This window comes from Schistocerca serialis, chromosome 7 (genome assembly GCF_023864345.2).
Source record: "Schistocerca serialis cubense isolate TAMUIC-IGC-003099 chromosome 7, iqSchSeri2.2, whole genome shotgun sequence".
In the NCBI taxonomy this organism is placed as follows: domain Eukaryota; kingdom Metazoa; phylum Arthropoda; class Insecta; order Orthoptera; family Acrididae; genus Schistocerca; species Schistocerca serialis.
In genome coordinates, this window is record NC_064644.1 from 87,108,189 (window position 1) to 87,126,165 (window position 17,977).

At 43.7% G+C, this 17,977-nt stretch overlaps 1 protein-coding gene across 1 annotated transcript in view; it reads left to right on the forward strand.

Moving 5' to 3' along the window:
* The window catches only part of LOC126412204 (dehydrogenase/reductase SDR family member on chromosome X), a 67,469-nt gene that overhangs the window by 20,149 nt on the left and 29,343 nt on the right, over positions 1-17,977 (forward strand). Inside the window, exon 3 of the mRNA XM_050081685.1 lies at positions 7,273-7,446. Within this exon, the coding sequence (XP_049937642.1) occupies positions 7,273-7,446 (174 nt within the window). The remainder of the gene's footprint in view (positions 1-7,272; positions 7,447-17,977) is intronic.

Genomic DNA, 17,977 nt, shown 5'->3' on the forward strand with positions numbered 1-17,977 from the left:
ACAGTCCAGAGACAGGTAGTGCTATTTTAATTGTTTTCTACAAGAAGTGGCTAGCAATCACAGTTTAGTCAACAATCAGCCGTCTTTAGTGAATTAGCAGACTAGTTAAAAGTTGATTAACTCTCTACAGTAAATTGATTCCTTAGGATGGATAGGATGTGTGACTGCTGTGTACGGATGCAGGAGGAGCTGACCACTGTTCACGAACAGCTGAGCGTGTTGATGGCCGCGGTCAGCCGTCTTCAGGCTGCTGCAATGGGGAGTCTGGTGCGTTGCATGGTACACCCACTGTCCCTGCTGTCGAGACATCTTCGCGGGTACCGGGCACGGTTGGGCCACCCTCTCCCCAAGGGGAGTGGCGGGTTCAGCAGCGTTCGCGGCGCACGAGGTGGAGGGTAAATGTGGAGGCTGGCCGTGTGGCATCACCCGCTCTGCCTCTGAGTGGACATGTGGCTGCTCCTTCAGCAAGGTCCGAGCAGGCACACGGGGGGAGGGGTTTATTAGTTATTGGGAGCTCCAACGTTAGGTGGGTGATGGAGCCCCTTAGGGAGATAGCGGAAAGGTCGGGGAAGAAGGCCAGTGTTCACTCTGTCTGCTTGCCGGGGGGTCTCATCCGAGATGTGGAGGAGGCCCTGCCGGCGGCGATAGAGAGCACCGGGTGCACCCGACTGCAAATTGTTGCTGATGTCGGCACCAATGACTCCTGCCGTCTGGTTTCAGAGGTCATCCTCAGTTATACAGGCGGTTGGCGGAATTGGTGAAGGCGGAAAGCCTCGCTTGTGGGGTGGAATCAGAGCTAACTATTTGTAGTATCGTTCCCAGAACCGATCGCGGTCCTCTGGTTTGGAGCCGAGTGGAAGGCTTAAACCAGAGGCTCAGACGATTCTGCAGAGATCTGGGGTGCAAATTTCTTGACCTCCGCTATCGGGTGGAGAAATGTAGGGTCACCCTGAATAGGTCAGGTGTGCACTACACGCCGGAAGTGGCTACAAGGGTAACGGAGTACGTGCGGAGTGCACATAGGGGTTTTTTAGGTTAGAGAATTCCCTCCGTAGGCCCGACAAGACGCCTCCTGCGACGTGGCAAGGTAGGAGTAGGCAAAATGCAACAGGGAATAACAATATTAATGTGCTAATAGTAAACTGCAGGAGCGTCTATAGAAAGGTCCCAGAACTGCTCTCATTAATAAATGGTCACAACGCCCATATAGTACTGGGGATAGAAAGTTGACTGAAACCAGACGTACACAGTAATGAAATCCTAAACTCAGATTGGAATGTATACAGCAGAGACGGGCTTGGACAGTGAAGGGGGAGGCATGTTTATAGTGATAAGACGTCCAATAGTATCGAAGGAAATTGATGGAGATCCAAAATGTGAAATGATTTGGGTGAAGGTCATGGTTAAAGCAGGCTCAGACATGGTAATTGGATGTCTCTATAGGCCCACTGGCTCAGCAGCTGTTGTGGCTGAGCACCTGAAGGATAATTTGGAAAATATTTCGAGCAGATTTCCCCACCATGTCATAGTTCTGGGTGGAGATTTTAATTTGCCGGATATAGACTGGGAGACTCAAATGTTCATAACTGGTGGCAGGCACAAAGAATCCAGTGGAATTTTTTTAAAGTGCTTTATCTGAAAACTACCTTGAGCAGTAAAACCGAGAACCGACTCGTGGCGATAACATATTAGACCTTCTGTTGACAAACAGACCCGAACTATTTGAAACAGTTAACGCAGAACAGTGAATCAGCGATCATAAAGTGGTTACAGCATCGATGATTTCAGCCGTAAATAGAAATATTAAAAAAGGTAGGAAGATTTTTCTGTTTAGCAAAAGTGACAAAAAGCAGATTACAGGTACCTGACGGCTCAACACAGAAGTTTTGTCTCAAGTACAGATAGTGCTGAGGATCAGTGGACAAAGTTCAAAACCATCGTACAATATGCGTTAGGTGAGTATGTGCCAAGCAAGATCGTAAGAGATGGAAAAGAGCCACCGTGGTACAACAACCGAGTTAGAAAACCGCTGCGGAAGCAAAGGGAACTTCACAGCAAACATAAAAATAGCCAAAGCCTTGCAGACAAACAAAAATTACGCGAAGCGAAATGTAGTGTGAGGAGGGCTATGCGAGAGGCGTTCAATGAATTTGAAAGTAAAGTTCTATGTACTGACTTGGCAGAAAATCCTAAGAAATTTTGGTCTTATGTCAACGCGGTAGGTGGATCAAAACAAAATGTCCAAACACTCTGTGACCAAAATCGTACTGAAACAGAGGATGACAGACTAAAGGCCGAAATACTAAATGTCTTTTTCGAAAGCTGTTTCACAGAGGAAGACTGCACTGTAGTTCCTTCTCTAGATTGTCGTACAGATGACAAAATGGTAGATATAGAAATAGATGACAGAGGGATAGAGAAACAATTAAAATCGCTCAAAAGAGGAAAGGCCGCTGGACCTGATGGGATACAGTTCGATTTTACACAGAGTACGCGAAGGAACTTGCCCCCCTTCTTACAGCGGTGTACCGTAGGTATCTAGAAGAGCATAGCGTTCCAAAGGATTGGAAAAGGGTACAGGTCATCCCCGTTTTCAAGAAGGGACGTCGAACAGATGTGCAGAACTATAGACCTATATCTCTAACGTCGATCAGTTGTAGAATTTTGGAACACGTATTATGTTCGAGTATAATGACTTTTCTGGAAACTAGAAATCTACTCTGTAGGAATCAGCATGGGTGTCGAAAAATACGATCGTGTGAAAACCAGCTCACGCTACTCGTCCACAAGACTCAGAGGGCCATAGACACGGGTTCCCAGGTAGGTGCCTTGTTTCTTGACTTCCAAAAGGCATTTGATACAGTTCCCCACAGTCGTTTAATGATCAAAGTAAGAGCATATGGACTATCAGACCAATTGTGTGATTGGATTGAAGAGTTCCTAGATAACAGAACGCAGCGTGTCATTCTCAATGGAGAGAAGTCTTCCGAAGTAAGAGCGATTTCAGGTGTGCCGCAGGGGAGTGTCATAGGACTGTTGTTATTCACAGTATACATAAATGACCTTGTGGATGACATCGGAAGTTCACTGAGGCTTTTTGCAGATGATGCTGTGGTGTATCGAGAGGTTGTAACAATGGAAAATTGTACTGAAATGCAGGAGGATCTGCAGCGAATTGACGCCTGGTGCAGGGAATGGCAATTGAATCTCAATGTAGACAGGTGTAATGTGCTGCGAATACATAGAAAGATAGATCCCTTATCATTTAGCTACAAAATAGGTCAGCAACTGGAAGCAGTTAATTCCATAAATTATCTGGGAGTATGCATTAGGAGTGATTTAATATGGAATGATCATATAAAGTTGATCATTGGTAAAGCTGATGCCAGACTGAGATTCATTGGAAGAATCCTAAGGAAATGCAATCCGAAAACAAAGGAAGTAGGTTACAGTACGCTTGTTCACCCACTGCTTGAATATTGCTCAGCAGTGTGGGATCTGTACCAGATATGGTTGATAGAAGAGATAGAGGATCCAACGGAGAGCAGCGCACTTCGTTACAGGATCATTTAGTAATCGTGAAAGCATTACGGAGATGGTAGATAAACTCCAGTGGAAGACTCTGCAGGAGAGACGCTCAGTAGCTTGGTACGTGCTTTTGTTAAAGTTTCGAGAACATACCTTAACCGAGGAGTCAAGCAGTATATTGCTCCCTCCTACGTATATCTCGCGAAGAGACCATGAGGATAAAATCAGAGAGATTAGAGCCCACACAGAAGCATACCGACAATCCTTTCCACCAACAATATGAGACTGGAATAGAAGGGAGAACCGATAGAGGTACTCAGGGTACCCTCCGTTACACACCGTCAGGTGGCTTGCGGAGTATGGACGTAGATGTAGTTGTAGATGTAGATCTGGTGTTTATTGTTTGATCCTGTATTGCAATCATGAATTCTTCCGTCTCACTGTATATATTGCCTTTTGTTAGCCATGTGTTGGATGCGTCTTGATCGATGTGTGGCTATGTTAGATGATACGGGTGCTTGCCATGTAGTGTTTTCTTTTTCCAATTTACTTTCTTCGTATCTGTTAATGTTATGTGGTCTAAAGGGTTGTAGAAGTGGTTATGAAATTGCAGTGGTGTAGCCGATGTATTTATGAGTGATTGCTTTGTGTATTTTGCTAGTTTCTGCTCGTTCTATAAAGAATTTTCTTAAATTGTCTACCTGTCCATAATGTAGGTTTTTTATATCGATAAATCCCCTTCCTCCTTCCTTTCTGCTTAATGTGAATCTTTCTGTTGCTGAATGTATGTGATGTATTCTATATTTGTGGCATTGTGATCGTGTAAGTGTATTGAGTGCTTCTAGGTCTGTGTTACTCCATTTCACTACTCCAAATGAGTAGGTCAATATTGGTGTAGCATAAGTATTTATAGCTTTTGTCTTGTTTCTTGCTGTCAATTCTGTTTTCAGTATTTTTGTTAGTCTTTGTCTGTATTTTTCTTTTAGTTCTTCTTTAATATTTGTATTATCTATTCCTATTTTTTGTCTGTATCCTAGATATTTATAGGCATCTGTTTTATCCATCGCTTCTATGCAGTCACTGTGGTTATCCAATATGTAATCTTCTTGTTTAGCATGTTTTCCCTTGACTATGCTATTTTTCTTACATTTGTCTGTTCCAAAAGCCATATTTATATCATTGCTGAAGACTTCTGTTATCTTTAGTAATTGGTTGAGTTGTTGATTTGTTGCTGCCAGTAGTTTTATATCATCCATGTATAGCAAATGTGTGATTTTGTGTGGGTATGTTCCAGTAATATTGTATCCATAATTTGTATTGTTTAGCATGTTGGATGGTGGGTTCAGAGCAAGGCAGAACCAGAAAGGACTTAATGATTCTCCTTGGTATATTCCACGCTTAATCTGTATTGGCTGTGATGTGATATTATTTGAATTTGTTTGGATATTAAGTGTGGTTTTCCAATTTTTCATCACTATGTTTAGGAACTGTATCAATTTAGGATCTACTTTGTATATTTTCAATATTTGTAGTAACCATGAGTAACTATCAAAAGCTTTTTGGTAATCAATGTATGCATAGTGTAGCGACCTTTGTTTAGTTTTAGCTTGATATGTCACCTCTGCATCTATTATCAATTGCTCTTTACATCCTCGTGCTCCTTTGCAACAGCCTTTTTGTTCTTCATTTATAATTTTGTTCTGTGTTGTATGTGTCATTACTTTCTGTGTAATGACTGAAGTTAATATTTTGTATATTGTCAGTAGGCATGTTATGGGGCGATATTTAGCTGGGTTTGCTGTGTCTGCTTGATCTTTAGGTTTCAGATAAGTTATTACATGTGTAAGTGTATCAGGGAATGTGTATGGGTCTGCAATATAACTGTTAAATAATTTAGTTAGATGTGAATGTGTTGAGGTGAATTTCTTTAGCCAGAAATTTGCTATTTTATCTTTTGCAGGGGCTTTCCAATTGTGCGTAGAATTAACTGATCGGGTGACTTCGTGTTGCAAAATTATCACTTCAGGCATTTGTGGTATCATCTTGTATGTATCTGTTTCTGCTTGTATCCACCGTGCATGCCTGTTGTGTTGTACCGGGTTTGACCATATGTTGCTCCAGAAGTGTTCCATGTCTGTTATGTTTGGTGGATTGTCTATTTTAATGTGTGTGTTATCTATTGTCTGGTAAAATTTCTTTTGGTTTGTGTTGAATGGTTGGTTTTGTTTCCTTCTATTTTCACTTGTTTTGTATCTTCTAAGTTGTTTGGCCAATGCTTGTAATTTCTGCTTCTTTTCATCTAATTGCTCTATCACTTCTTGTTGTGAGATTTTACCTAACCTTCTTCGTTTTTTTTTCTGACATTTCATTTCTTATAAATTGTGTTAGCTGTCCGATGTCTTTTCTCAATTTTTCTATTCTGATCTGTAGCCTGTGTTGCCATGCTGGTTTTGTTGGTTTCTTCTGTGTGTTGGTTGGTTCTGATCTCTGCCTAGTGTGTGTATTTAGTGTAGTGAGTGCTCCTATATAAACCAGTAGTTGTAACTCTTCCATAGTTGTGTTTTCATTTATTTTGTTGTGTATGATTGTGTTGATAGTTTTTATTGTTGTTTCGACTTGTGGGTTATTTGGCAGTCTATGCAAGAACGGTCTAATGTCTGTATTTGTGTCTTTGTATTCTATATATGTCATCTGAAATTTTTCTTCTATATCTAACATGTGTGTCACTTCGTGTTCTATTTGTGCTTGTTCTGGTGGCTGTCTTAAGATTTCGTTTTTCCCTGACTATTTAATTGATGCGTGTTGTTCTTTGTTTGTTTGCTCTGGGATGTTTGAGTCCATTACTGTATTTTCTTCTTCTTCTGATTGCACATTATTTTGTTCCAGTATTTGTTGTACTTGTTGTTTGATGTTTTCTAATTCTGACTGGGGTATCCTGTTATTTTTGATTATTACATGGATCTGATCAGCTAGTCGTTGTTCTGTTAAAAATTTTAATTCCGGGTATCTGGTAATAAATGTTGTGTATACTTGTGATCTGTATCCAGTTGTGTTGGTTCCTAGGTTTGTTGCTTGGTAATAACAGAACATGAGGTGTCGATTAACTTCATCTGACCATCTCATCCTCTGTCTTTGTTTTCCTTCTAGGGTGGTTGCAGGAAGCATATCCTGCAAAACACCTCTATTTGGATTTATTATTATTATTATTATTATTATTTCTTTACTTTCTCAGACGTTAAGTCTGGTTAAAAATGGGACTTGACGCGGACCTTGATCAAGCGTCACTTCCTTTTAACTGTACAGTATATGTTATATTGCATTTAGGAAGTTTCGGGTAATTGAACATGTATCAATAATTACGGATTTCTGTAATTGTATATATAAGTTTGGATGTAGCTGTATTGTATTGATGTAATGGTGGATATTGTGTGGTATGACTCCTGTAGTTGATAGTATGATTGGTGTTATTATTATTATTATTATTATTATTATTATTATTATTATTATTATTATTATTATTATTATTTTACTGCTACTAATGTTATATTCATTCCATGAGCATGAAGTTGGTATTTAATTTGTTTTAATTCAGTCAATTGTCTGATACTGACATATGACTGATGTTAAGATAGCCTTTACAAAAATACTTATTTCAAAGTAGGCAAACTAGTGGAAAATCTCAACTAGTTACCTGTTTCTGTACTAAATTTTTATGGAAATGTCATTAATTTCAAATGGTTTTAGGCTGCAGAAACACGAAAGCTGGAGAGAGAACAATTGAAAGAATCCGTTCATTGGGTGTCACTAGTGGTTCTGCAGAATGTTTTACACTAGACATGGCGTCTTTTAAATCTATTAAGGAATTTGCTGCAAATGTAACTGTGAAACATCCTGCTTTACATCTTCTTATTAACAATGGTGAGTAGGGATGTCACTTCATGTAATTTGTTATGATAGTCATAATTCAGAATGCTTCAGTTTCAAAATATTTTACAACTTTCTGATTGTATACAAATTTAACAGCTGGTAATGTGGTGCTGCCAGGATGCTCATACATCCTAATCTTGTATCAGGTAGGAAGAGGACTGGACTGTGTCTACAGTGCAAAAATGAACTTCATTTATTTACTTGTTTTTAAATTATGAAGGAAGTTTAGAAAGGAAAATCTTTTGCAACTTCAGTCATTAACATACTATGTTTTTTCACTTTGTGTAGTGTGCAGGTTTACATTTCTGAACATTTAAAGCAAGTTGCCAATATTTGCACCACTTCAAAATCTTATCATGATCTGACTTGATATTTATCCAACTTCTTCCAGACTGTACTCCATTATAGATAATTGCATCATCTGTAAAAGGTCTGAGGTTCTAATTAATATTTTCTGTAAGGTTGATAATACAAAATGTGAACAGCAAGGGTCCCAACACACTTCTGTGGGCCACACTCTAAGTTACTTCAACATCTAAAAATTTCTCTCCACCCAAGATAACCTTCTACATCCTCCGGACCAAAAAATCCTCAATCCAGTCACAAATTTCACCTGATACCTCATTCCCTCGTACTTAAAAGCATTGGTGTGGTACAGAATCAAATGTGTGTTGGAAATAAAGAGTGTCTGCATCTACCTGACTGCCTGTATCCAAGGCTTTCATTATGTCATGCGAAAAAAATGTGAATAGGATTTCACAAGACTGATATTTTTTTAAGTTCATGATGGTTGGCATGAAGGAGGTCATTCTGTTCAAGATACCTTATTTTGTGAGCTCAGAGAGATTCTACAACAAATTAATGTCAAGGATATTAGGCGGTGGTTTTGTAGATCACGTCAACTACCTTTCTTGTAGACAGTGTGATCTGTGCTTTCTTCAAAGTACTGAGCAGGCTTTTTGTTCAAGATATCCATGATAGATTGTAGTTAGAAGAAGGGCTAATTCAGCTAAAAATTCAGTACAGAATCTGATAGGGATGCCATTGGGCACTGGGGCTTTGTTAAAATTCAGCCCTTTCTCAATACCTCTGACACTAATACTGATTCAACTCATCTTTCAGTGGTACAAGGATTACATTGGGGCAATTCTCAGGAGTTTTCGTTTGCAAAGGAACATTTGAAAATGTGGTTAAGCATTTGAGTTTTTGCTTTGCTTTGCTACCCTCAGATTAAGTTCCTGTCTCACTCACTTGGGACTGGACACTAACTTTGGTGCCACTAACAGCCTTTACATAAGACCAGAATTTCTTTGGATTTTGTGAAATATGATTTGACAATATTCTGTTATAGTAGTCATTTGAGACTGTATGCATTGCTCTCTTGACAGACAAACACATTTCATTCAGCATCTTTCTCTGTAGCCCTTTGCTTTGTTTTACGCCAATCGTGCGGTAATCTGTTTCTTTAGAAGTTCCTTTACAGTGACTGTATACCATGGAGGGTCCATCCTAGTATGAATTGTCCTACTGGGTATATATCTATCCATTGCATGGTCAGCCATTGTTCCTTTAGACTCCTACCCTGTTCTGAAAGTTTAAAGTTCCTCTTTGAGAAAGGACACTACTGATTTTTTTTATCTAGTTCACTCAACATAGACGTCTCTGTGCTCATTTTAGTTATGCTTTTTACTTTGGTAATCATTGTTACCACGTGGTCACTGATACCAGTTTCGACGTGGCTATCCTCAGACGTGAGGTCTATTCGTTGCCATTAAATCCAATATATTTCCATCATGAGTGGGGTTCTGAACTATCTGTTCTAGGTAATTTTCAGAGAAGGCATTTAGCAACGTTTCACAGGATGTCTTACTATGCCCACCACTAACAAAACTGATTTTTCCCCACTTGATTGTTGGATGATTAAAGTCTCGACCCATGATTATAGTATGATTGGGGAACTTACATACAAATGAACTGAGGCTTTAAAGATTTCACTTACATCAGGAGATGAGACTGGTGGATGATAGAAGGCTCCAATTATTATTTTATGCCCAACCCTGCTATTGAGTCTTGCCAAACATTCTCACATGCAACTTTAATTTCTGTCTTGGTGAATCTGAGTTACTTGTCTACTGTAACAAATAGACTACCTAGATTTCCCATTAGCCTATCCTTTTGATAAGCACTTTAATTTCAGGGCTCAACTTTCAACCAGTTTTCTGTACCTAGTATTATGTAATCTTTACAGGGACACTTGAAACTCTGGCACTTTGTTGCAAATGCTGCAGCAGTTAACTACTAGGATTTTAATAGTCTCACTTGTGGGAAACATTTCTCTCAATCTTACACTGATTATTCTGGGTTTCCTACAGCTGTCATTATCTGGACTGGATGGAGAGTCGTGTAGTCCAAAAACCCTTGTGTGCACCTCGCACATGATCAGATACCTGGGTAGCACCCTATGATGTGTAGTGCACACGTGACTCATTTAGGGGGGCCCTACAGTTCTCAATCCTATGTCACAAGTCCAGGAAATAGCAACATAGCTTGTCATAGAACTGTCAAAGTCTCTGGTTCAGTTTTTCAACTCAGACCCAAGGGGTCACGGTCAGTTTTGGGGATAATGCTGCAAATTGTGAGCTTCATTGAAACCCCATGTGCAAGGCTGGTCTTCTCAACCTTCTCTGCCAGTCACTGGAATGAGAAAAGTAAGACTTCGGAGCCCAGACAACAGGCTTCAATTGTTCCAAGATGCGCAATGATCTGCAGTTGTTTGCACCCTGTTCTGTTGATGATTGCTGGAATAGATTTTTTCATAATGTTGAATGATGGCCCCAAAGTGTACACACTGAGTGCACCTAGTGTACTGTCCTGTCCATTGATGCCATTTCCCTAAGGGGTACCATCATTCACCGTACACTTCAGCTGCTGATGATTAATAGCCTCCTACCCTTAAAAGGGTATTGTGTTTGGCCCATATTGACACCATACAAAATGAGTTTGCCCAAAACAGGTGAACTGAGTCGCACTGGCTCAGTTTCATTTTCTGTGAAAGACTGCACCTGAACTTGTTGGCAGATGTGTATACTACTTGGTGTCCTCCCTGATACCCATACACACTGTACAGGACACCTAGGTCTATCATTGAAGTGCCACTTGCAGTCAAGTGGGGGGAGTAGTGACAGATCCCATACTTCCTGCAATTGAGACAGGACCCACAGGAGAGGATAGCACTTCAGGTACATTTTGTACGGTATCCCAGGTACATAACTCTTGAGAGCTCCTCCAACACACGAATCCACAGCAGCTGCCATCGTTTGACAGTAGTCAGGGCGATTCCAAGTTGCTCTGTTCGAAAACAGCCTTCGCAATGGGGCTGCAATTTGGCTGGTGCAATGTATTAACAGTACAGTAGCTTCAAACTAGGCCTGCTGATTATCTCTCTCATGTTGAGTTAAAAACATTACTAATTCCCTATAAGGATTTGGGCATATACACAAAATGAGATTTTTCTTAAGGCAACAGAAAAACCTTCGGTAAAAATTACTAATTTCTGAAAACTTTTTACGTTAGTTATAATTATTAGCAAACTTGAAAATGGAGTTAATTTGTGATAAATGTGGGTAATATAAACTCTCCTTTAAGGGAAAACTAGAGCAAACACAATATGTTTGCTAGAATATCTGCTATTGTAACAAAATGGCAAATGCCAATTTACTAAAAATTGGAGGATGCACAAGAGGTCGTAGAGAGCAGATGGTAGACTTCAGCTTATTGGTAGAATACTGGGGAAGTGCAATCAGTCGACAAAGGAGATTACTTACGAATTACTAGTGCAATCCATTCTAGAATATTGTAAAGTGTATGGGACCCATACCAAACAGGACTAACAGGGGATATTGGATGTATACAGAGAAGGGCAGCGTGAATGGTCAGATTTTTAATCAAAGGGAGAAAGTTACAGGGATGCTGAAAAAACTGAACTGGCAGACTTCCCCCTGCGGGTCGGGGGTTAGAATAGGCCAGAGGTATTCCTTCCTGTCATAAGAGGCGACCTTTATGTGATGGTCTTCTGTAGGGTTTGACCTCCATTTTTCAAAATTTTCCCAAAGAGCGAGCCAATTGGGGAAGGGCACCTTACATGGTGCAACATGTCCATCTTGCGCTGAGACCTATCACATCCTTCGTTGACGTGGATCTGCACTTCTGCTCACTCTCCAACTGTTGGGCGAGGTCACCCTCCTGGGTGCATATCTTCCCATCAACTGTGCACTATCGTATTCTACGCAGACAATGATAATGGCCTTGTTTGTTTGGTTGCACCTGATATCCAGCACGGCAGCCAGTCCGTTCTAGTGGTGCTGCCATGTACACTGTTGGTTGCAGCCCACTGACCACACAGGAATTGCTCTGTGGCTGGGTGGTGCCTGTGGGGAGGACACCTGGACAGAGTGGGTGGCATCAGGGTGGATGAAGCTTACTACGTCATCTCTTGCTGGCGGCCAAACACCAGCAGTCTCTAAGCATTCATGGGCCCAATTCAATGCACAGAAGTAGGACCCCAAATCGTTCCCCTCCCTGACCACACCATGGGAGGAACGTCGGGCTAAGGATGGCAGTGGCTCTTATTTGCTCCAGTACATTGTATGTTCGAATGATGATGGGGAATCTTTAATGTCAATGAAGCCTCAGTTTTTTGTCAAGCATTTAGGGGAGGTGGAGGGCTTGTCCAAAATGAGATCCGGGTCAGTCTCGATCAAAACAGCATCCTCTGCCCAGTCAGAGGTGTTACTCGCTTGTGGCAAGCTGGAGATGTTTCTGTAACCATCACACCCCATAAGAGCTTAAATATAATCCAGGGTATCATATTTCACAGGGACCTTCTTCTGCAGGCTGACAATGAGCTGCGCGCCAATTTAGAGCAGTGAGGTGTACATTTCATTCAGCGTGTCCACCAGGGTCTGAGGGATAATCGGGTTGCCACCGGTGCCTTCATCTTGGACTTCAAGGGTGATACATTTCCCGAGAAAGTCAAAGTGATGGTCTACTGCTGTGATGAAAGCCCTATATCCCTCCCCCAATTCGGTGCTTCAAATGCTGGAAATTCGGCCGTATGTCTTCCCACTGTACTTCCAGTGTCACATGTCAAGATTGCGGATGTCCATCACAACCTAATACTCCATGTGCCCCGCCTCCCATCTGTGTCAACTGCAGAGAGCACCATTTGCCTTGCTTCCCTGACTGCAGGATTCTCCAAAAAACAAAAAAACAAAACGTGGATTACAAGATGCTGGACTGTCTGACCTACACCGAGGCTAAGAGGAAATTTGAACGCTTACATCCTGTACGTATGACATCATCTTAAGCCGCCACCGCTACGACAGTTCTAGCCCCATCAGCTCTGACAAACCGAGCTACCTCTCAGAGCCGGAAGACTACACCTGCCCCCTTGATGGTGGAGAGCGCTTCCCTCCCTATTGCTCCAGCACGACCTACTTCGGGAGCAAACCCCTGCCCTGCTCCCATCCATCAGGGATGTCAGTCCCCACTTCTGCGCCAAATAAGTGTAAATCTTCTTCTGCTCCACTCGCTAGGAAGGGGTCACTTCCCAGGTTTTTGCTAGTGGGAAAGATGACACCTGCTGAAGAGCCCAAAAGCAGCTGGTCATAAAGCTTCACGCACATCGTCAGTCCCAGAGACTTTCCCAGTCTCACGATATCATCCTCCAGTGGAATTGTGGCGGTTTTTTCCACCGCCTGGTTGAGCTACGGCAACTGTTAAGCTTTACACCTGCTATCTGCAGTGCCCTCCAGGAAACCTGGTTCCCAGCAATGCGGACCCCTGCCATCCATGGCTATAAGGGATATTATAGGAACTGTAGCGACTATAATAGACAGTCAGGTGGGGTTTGTGTTTATGTTCGAAACTCGGTCTGTAGTGAAACTGCGCCCCTTCAAACCCCTCTTGAAGCTGTGGCTGTCGCAATAAGGATGACACAGGAAATAACTGTCTGCAATGTATATCTTCCTCCAGATGGTGAAAATCCCTGAATGTATTAGCTGCACTGAGTAATAGACTCCCTAAGCCTTTCATTCTTTTGGGAGCTTTTAACACTTGTAACCCCTTGCGGGATGGCACCGTGCTTACTGGCCAAGGCAGAGATGTCTAAACTTTACTGTCACATTTCGACCTCAGCCTCTTCAATACTGGGGCTGCCACACATTTCAGTGTGGGTCATGGTAGTTACTCGGCGATTGACTTATCAATTTGCAGCCCAAGACTTCTCCCATCTCTCCTCTGAGAGCATGTGATGACCTGTGTGGTAGTGACCACTTCCCCATATTCCTGTGACAGCACCGGTGTCAGGCCCACAGATGCCTGCCTAGACGGGCTTTAAACTAAGAGGACTGGGGAACTTCCACCTCTGCTGTCACTGTTGAATCTCCACGACATGGGAACGTCGACTTGATGGTTGAGCAGGTGACTACAACAATCCTTTCTGTGGCAGAAAACGTGATCCCTCACTCTTTGGTGGTCCCGGTGAAAGGCGGTCCCATGGTGCTTGCGAGAAGTCTTTGAAGCAATTAAGGAGCATTGGTGAGCTCTACAACAGCATAAGTGGCACCCTTTCCTGGAACACCTCATAGCCTTTAAACTGCTCTGTGCCTGTGTTCACCAACTTATCAGACGACAGAAGCAGGAGTGTTAGTCGAGATATGTCTCGACCATTGGGTGCCATACATCACCTTCCCAAGTCTCGGCAAGGATCAAACTTGTTTCCCCCCAGGGGGTCCACAACTCTTTTGTGGATACGTGTGTGGTGAGCACGGGGCCCCAAGCTAGTGCAGTTCTCCTTCAACGGGCTGCCCTAACCCCCTTCCCTATCCCTCCTCGTCCCCCAATCCTCCTCCCTCCCCTACCTCCCTTTCACACTCCCTCTTCTTGAGAGTAATGTATTGAGCCTTTGTTCGGATACAGACGTTTGGAAACTCCAGGATCCTGTTTCCTTTGTTTTTCTCCATCCTCACACTTTCTTCCTCTATTGGTCTTTCCCTACATTCACTCTTCTCCTTGCTTTCATGCCCTTACTTCTATCTCTGCCTCATTCTCCTTGCCCTATTCTCCTTGTCTTCTTTACTGTGTCTTATTCTCTGCTTCGGCGTTTGAGATTCTTTTTTCTATCCCTCTCTCTCTTTCCTCTCTCTTTCCTCTCTCTCTCTCTCTCTCTCTCTCTCTCTCTCTCTCTCTTTCCTCTCTCTCTCTCTCTTTCCTCCCTGTGCGTGTCTGAAGGCCGACCCACGTGTTCGCACACGTAGCCGGTGACGGGGTAACGCGTAATTTCCCACCCTGGGTAGACAAGTAAGGCACGCACGTACCCCCTGGTAAAGGCCAGGCCAAGGGAGGGGTGATTGCCTGTGCTGTTATCTTCCAAACGTGCCGATTGGTCCCTCCGTACGTTTCTCGGGAGGTGTGGACAATCACCTAGGGCGGGAGTGCCCTCTGAGAGGGCCCCCACAAGGAAGGAGCGCGCAATCAGAGACACTGGCAATCATGGGGGATTCATCCGCAATGGATTTCTTCTTCTTCTTCCATGTGTTCTGCCCAGAAAAAGAAAGCTACATTAAACTCCTGTTCAGAAAATTCTACCACCAGCACTGAAGTTTCTTGTTACAAGATCTGGCGGTCACGGTTTCTCAACAGTCAACCCTTTTGTCATTCAGAAGGCTGTAGATGTGATTGCAGGACCAGTGAAATCGTGTACTCAGTTGCGCAACGGTACCTTGCTGTTGGAGACAGTGTGTGCCTTCCAGGCCCAAAAATTATTTAGAGCCCCTCTCCTACACACATTTCCTGTACGGGTGGAGGCCCACCGCACCTTGATTTCATTGCGTTGCGTTGCGTGGTGTGGTGTATACCAGGTCACTCAACGGACTAACTGATGAGGAGATTCTGTCTTTCCTCTCTGATCAGGGAGTGACGGCCGTCCATCGGGTCGTGAAAAGGGTCGACAAGGATCTCATACCGAACCGAGCCATATTCCTGACGTTTGACATTGTGCAACTGCCTTCACGAATTAAAGGAGGTTATGAGATCACTTCTGTTCGGCCATATGTACCCAGCCCTACAAGGTGTTACCAATGTCAGTGGTTTAACCATATACAGCAGTCTTGTTCAAGTGTGGCTAAATGCGTTACCTGTGGCAGGAACGCCCATGAGGGTGACTATCCACCTCCGTCCCCTCATTGCATCAACTGTATGGGTGACCATGCTGCCTCCTCTCGCAACTGCCCCGTCTACAAAGATGAGAAAAATATACAGGAACTTAGAGTGAAAGAGAAGGTGTCGACCTCGGCTGCTCGCAAGTTATTCAATAGCAGAAAGCCCACTGTGCTTCTGGCAGGTTAATACAGTACCGTTCTCGCCTCTCCTCGGCCTACCAGGGAGTTAGCTACACAGACATGTGATCTAACATTTAGTGATTTGGTCATCAGATCGGCCAGTGCTAAGATCGCCCGATCGACGTCTCCTCTTCCTCCCACCAACCCTAAGGCTCAAACGTCATCTGCTACTGCTAAGACGAGAACCTCTAAATCAGATGCTCAGACCTTCAAAAAAGAACCGACACGTGGAGATTTCTTCTGTACACAAACTTCACAGCCATCATAACTTCTCCAGCTGCAACAGTCAGGTCGCATACCTCACGGAAGTTATTCTCACTGCTGCTGAATATTCCATCCCTCGTACTTCCTCTTCTCCACATCGAGTCCCAGTCCCCTGGTGGACTACAGCATGCAGCGACGCTATTCGTGCTCGGCGACGTGCTTTACGCACCTTCCAACGCCACCCTACGATGGCGAACTGTGTCAGTTACAAACGAGTCTGTGCACAATGTCGTCGTGTTACCTAAGAAAGCAAAAAGGTTTGCTTGGTGGCTTTCACCAGCTCATTCAACAGTTTTACTCCTCCTTCGGTTGTCTGGGGGGGTGGCCTATGCTGGCTATCTGGCACCAAGGTCCACTCCCCGATTTCTGGCATGACTAGCGAATGAAGTCCTTGTGGATCCTGAGGATGTCTCAAATGCCTTCAGCCACTTTTTCGCGGAGGTTTCGAGCTCTGCCCATTACCACTCTGCCATCCTCCCCAGAAAACAAGCAGAGGAGGCACGGCCACTTTCTTTCCACCACCACGCGGGAAGTCGAAAGTGCACTCGCCCGGTCCCAATCCTCTGCTCCAGGGCCCTATGGTATCCATATTCAGATGCTGAAGAACCTTTCTCCTGCAGGTAAAGGCTTTCTTCTTCGCGCCTATAATCGCATCTGGACTGAAGGTCATGTTCCCACATGCTGGTGTGAAGCAATTGTTGTTCCCATACCCAAACCGGGAAAGGACAAATACCGTCCTTCCAGTTATTGCCCTATCTCCCTTACCAGCTGCGTCTGCAAGGTGATGGAGTGTATGGTAAATTCTAGATTGGTTTGGCTCCTTGAAACTCGACGCCTCCTTACCAATGTCCAATGTGGCTTTCATAGGTGCTGCTCTGCTGTTGACCACCTAGTTACCTTGTTGACCTTCATTATGAACAACTTTTTGCGTAAGCGCCAGACGGTGGCTGTGTTCTTCGATTTGGAGAAGGCTTACGACACCTGTTGGGGGGCGGGCATTCTTCGCACCATGCGCACTTGTGGCCGCCTCCCTCTTTTTATTAATGCGTTTTTAATGGATCGAATGTTCAGGGTACTTGTGGGTTCTGTCTGGTCAGATGCCTTTCGCCAGGAGAATGGTATGCCCCAGGGCTCCGTTTTGAGTGTGGCCCTTTTTGCCATAGCTATCAATCCAATAATTGATTGCCTTCCAGCTGACGTTTCAGGCTCCCTTTTCGTGGACGAATTTACGATCTACTGCCATGCTCAGAGAACATGTTTCCTGGAGCGCTGTCTTCAGCGTTATCTAGACCATCTATATTGCTGGAGTGTCGCTAATGGTTTCCGTTTTTCTGGTGAGAAAACGGTCTGTATGAACTTCTGGCGTTACAGTTTCTTCCACCGTCTTCCTCACGTCTCGGTCCCGTTGCTCTCCCATTCGTGGAGACAACAAAATTTTTGGGTCTTACATTTGACAGGAAACTTTGCTGGTCTCCACATGTGTCTTACTTGGCTGCTCACTGTACCCGTTCCCTAAATGTCCCCAGTGTTCTCAGCGATACATCATGGGGAGCAGATCGAATGGTCCTGCTTTGCTTACATCGGTCCATTGTCCAATCAAAGCTGGATTATGGGAGCTTTGTCTACTCTTCTGCCCGGCCGTCCATCTTATGCCGTCTAAACCCTATCCACGATCGGGGGTTACGTCTGGTGACTGGAGCATTCTACACCAGCCCTGTTGAGTCTGTATGCTGAAGCTGCCGAATTACCGCTAAACTACTGGCGCAATATGTTCCTTTGTCAGAACGCCTGCCGGCTGATGTCAATGCCCACCCACCCGTCATATTTCTCCTTCTTTGACGACTCTCTTGACCGCCAAT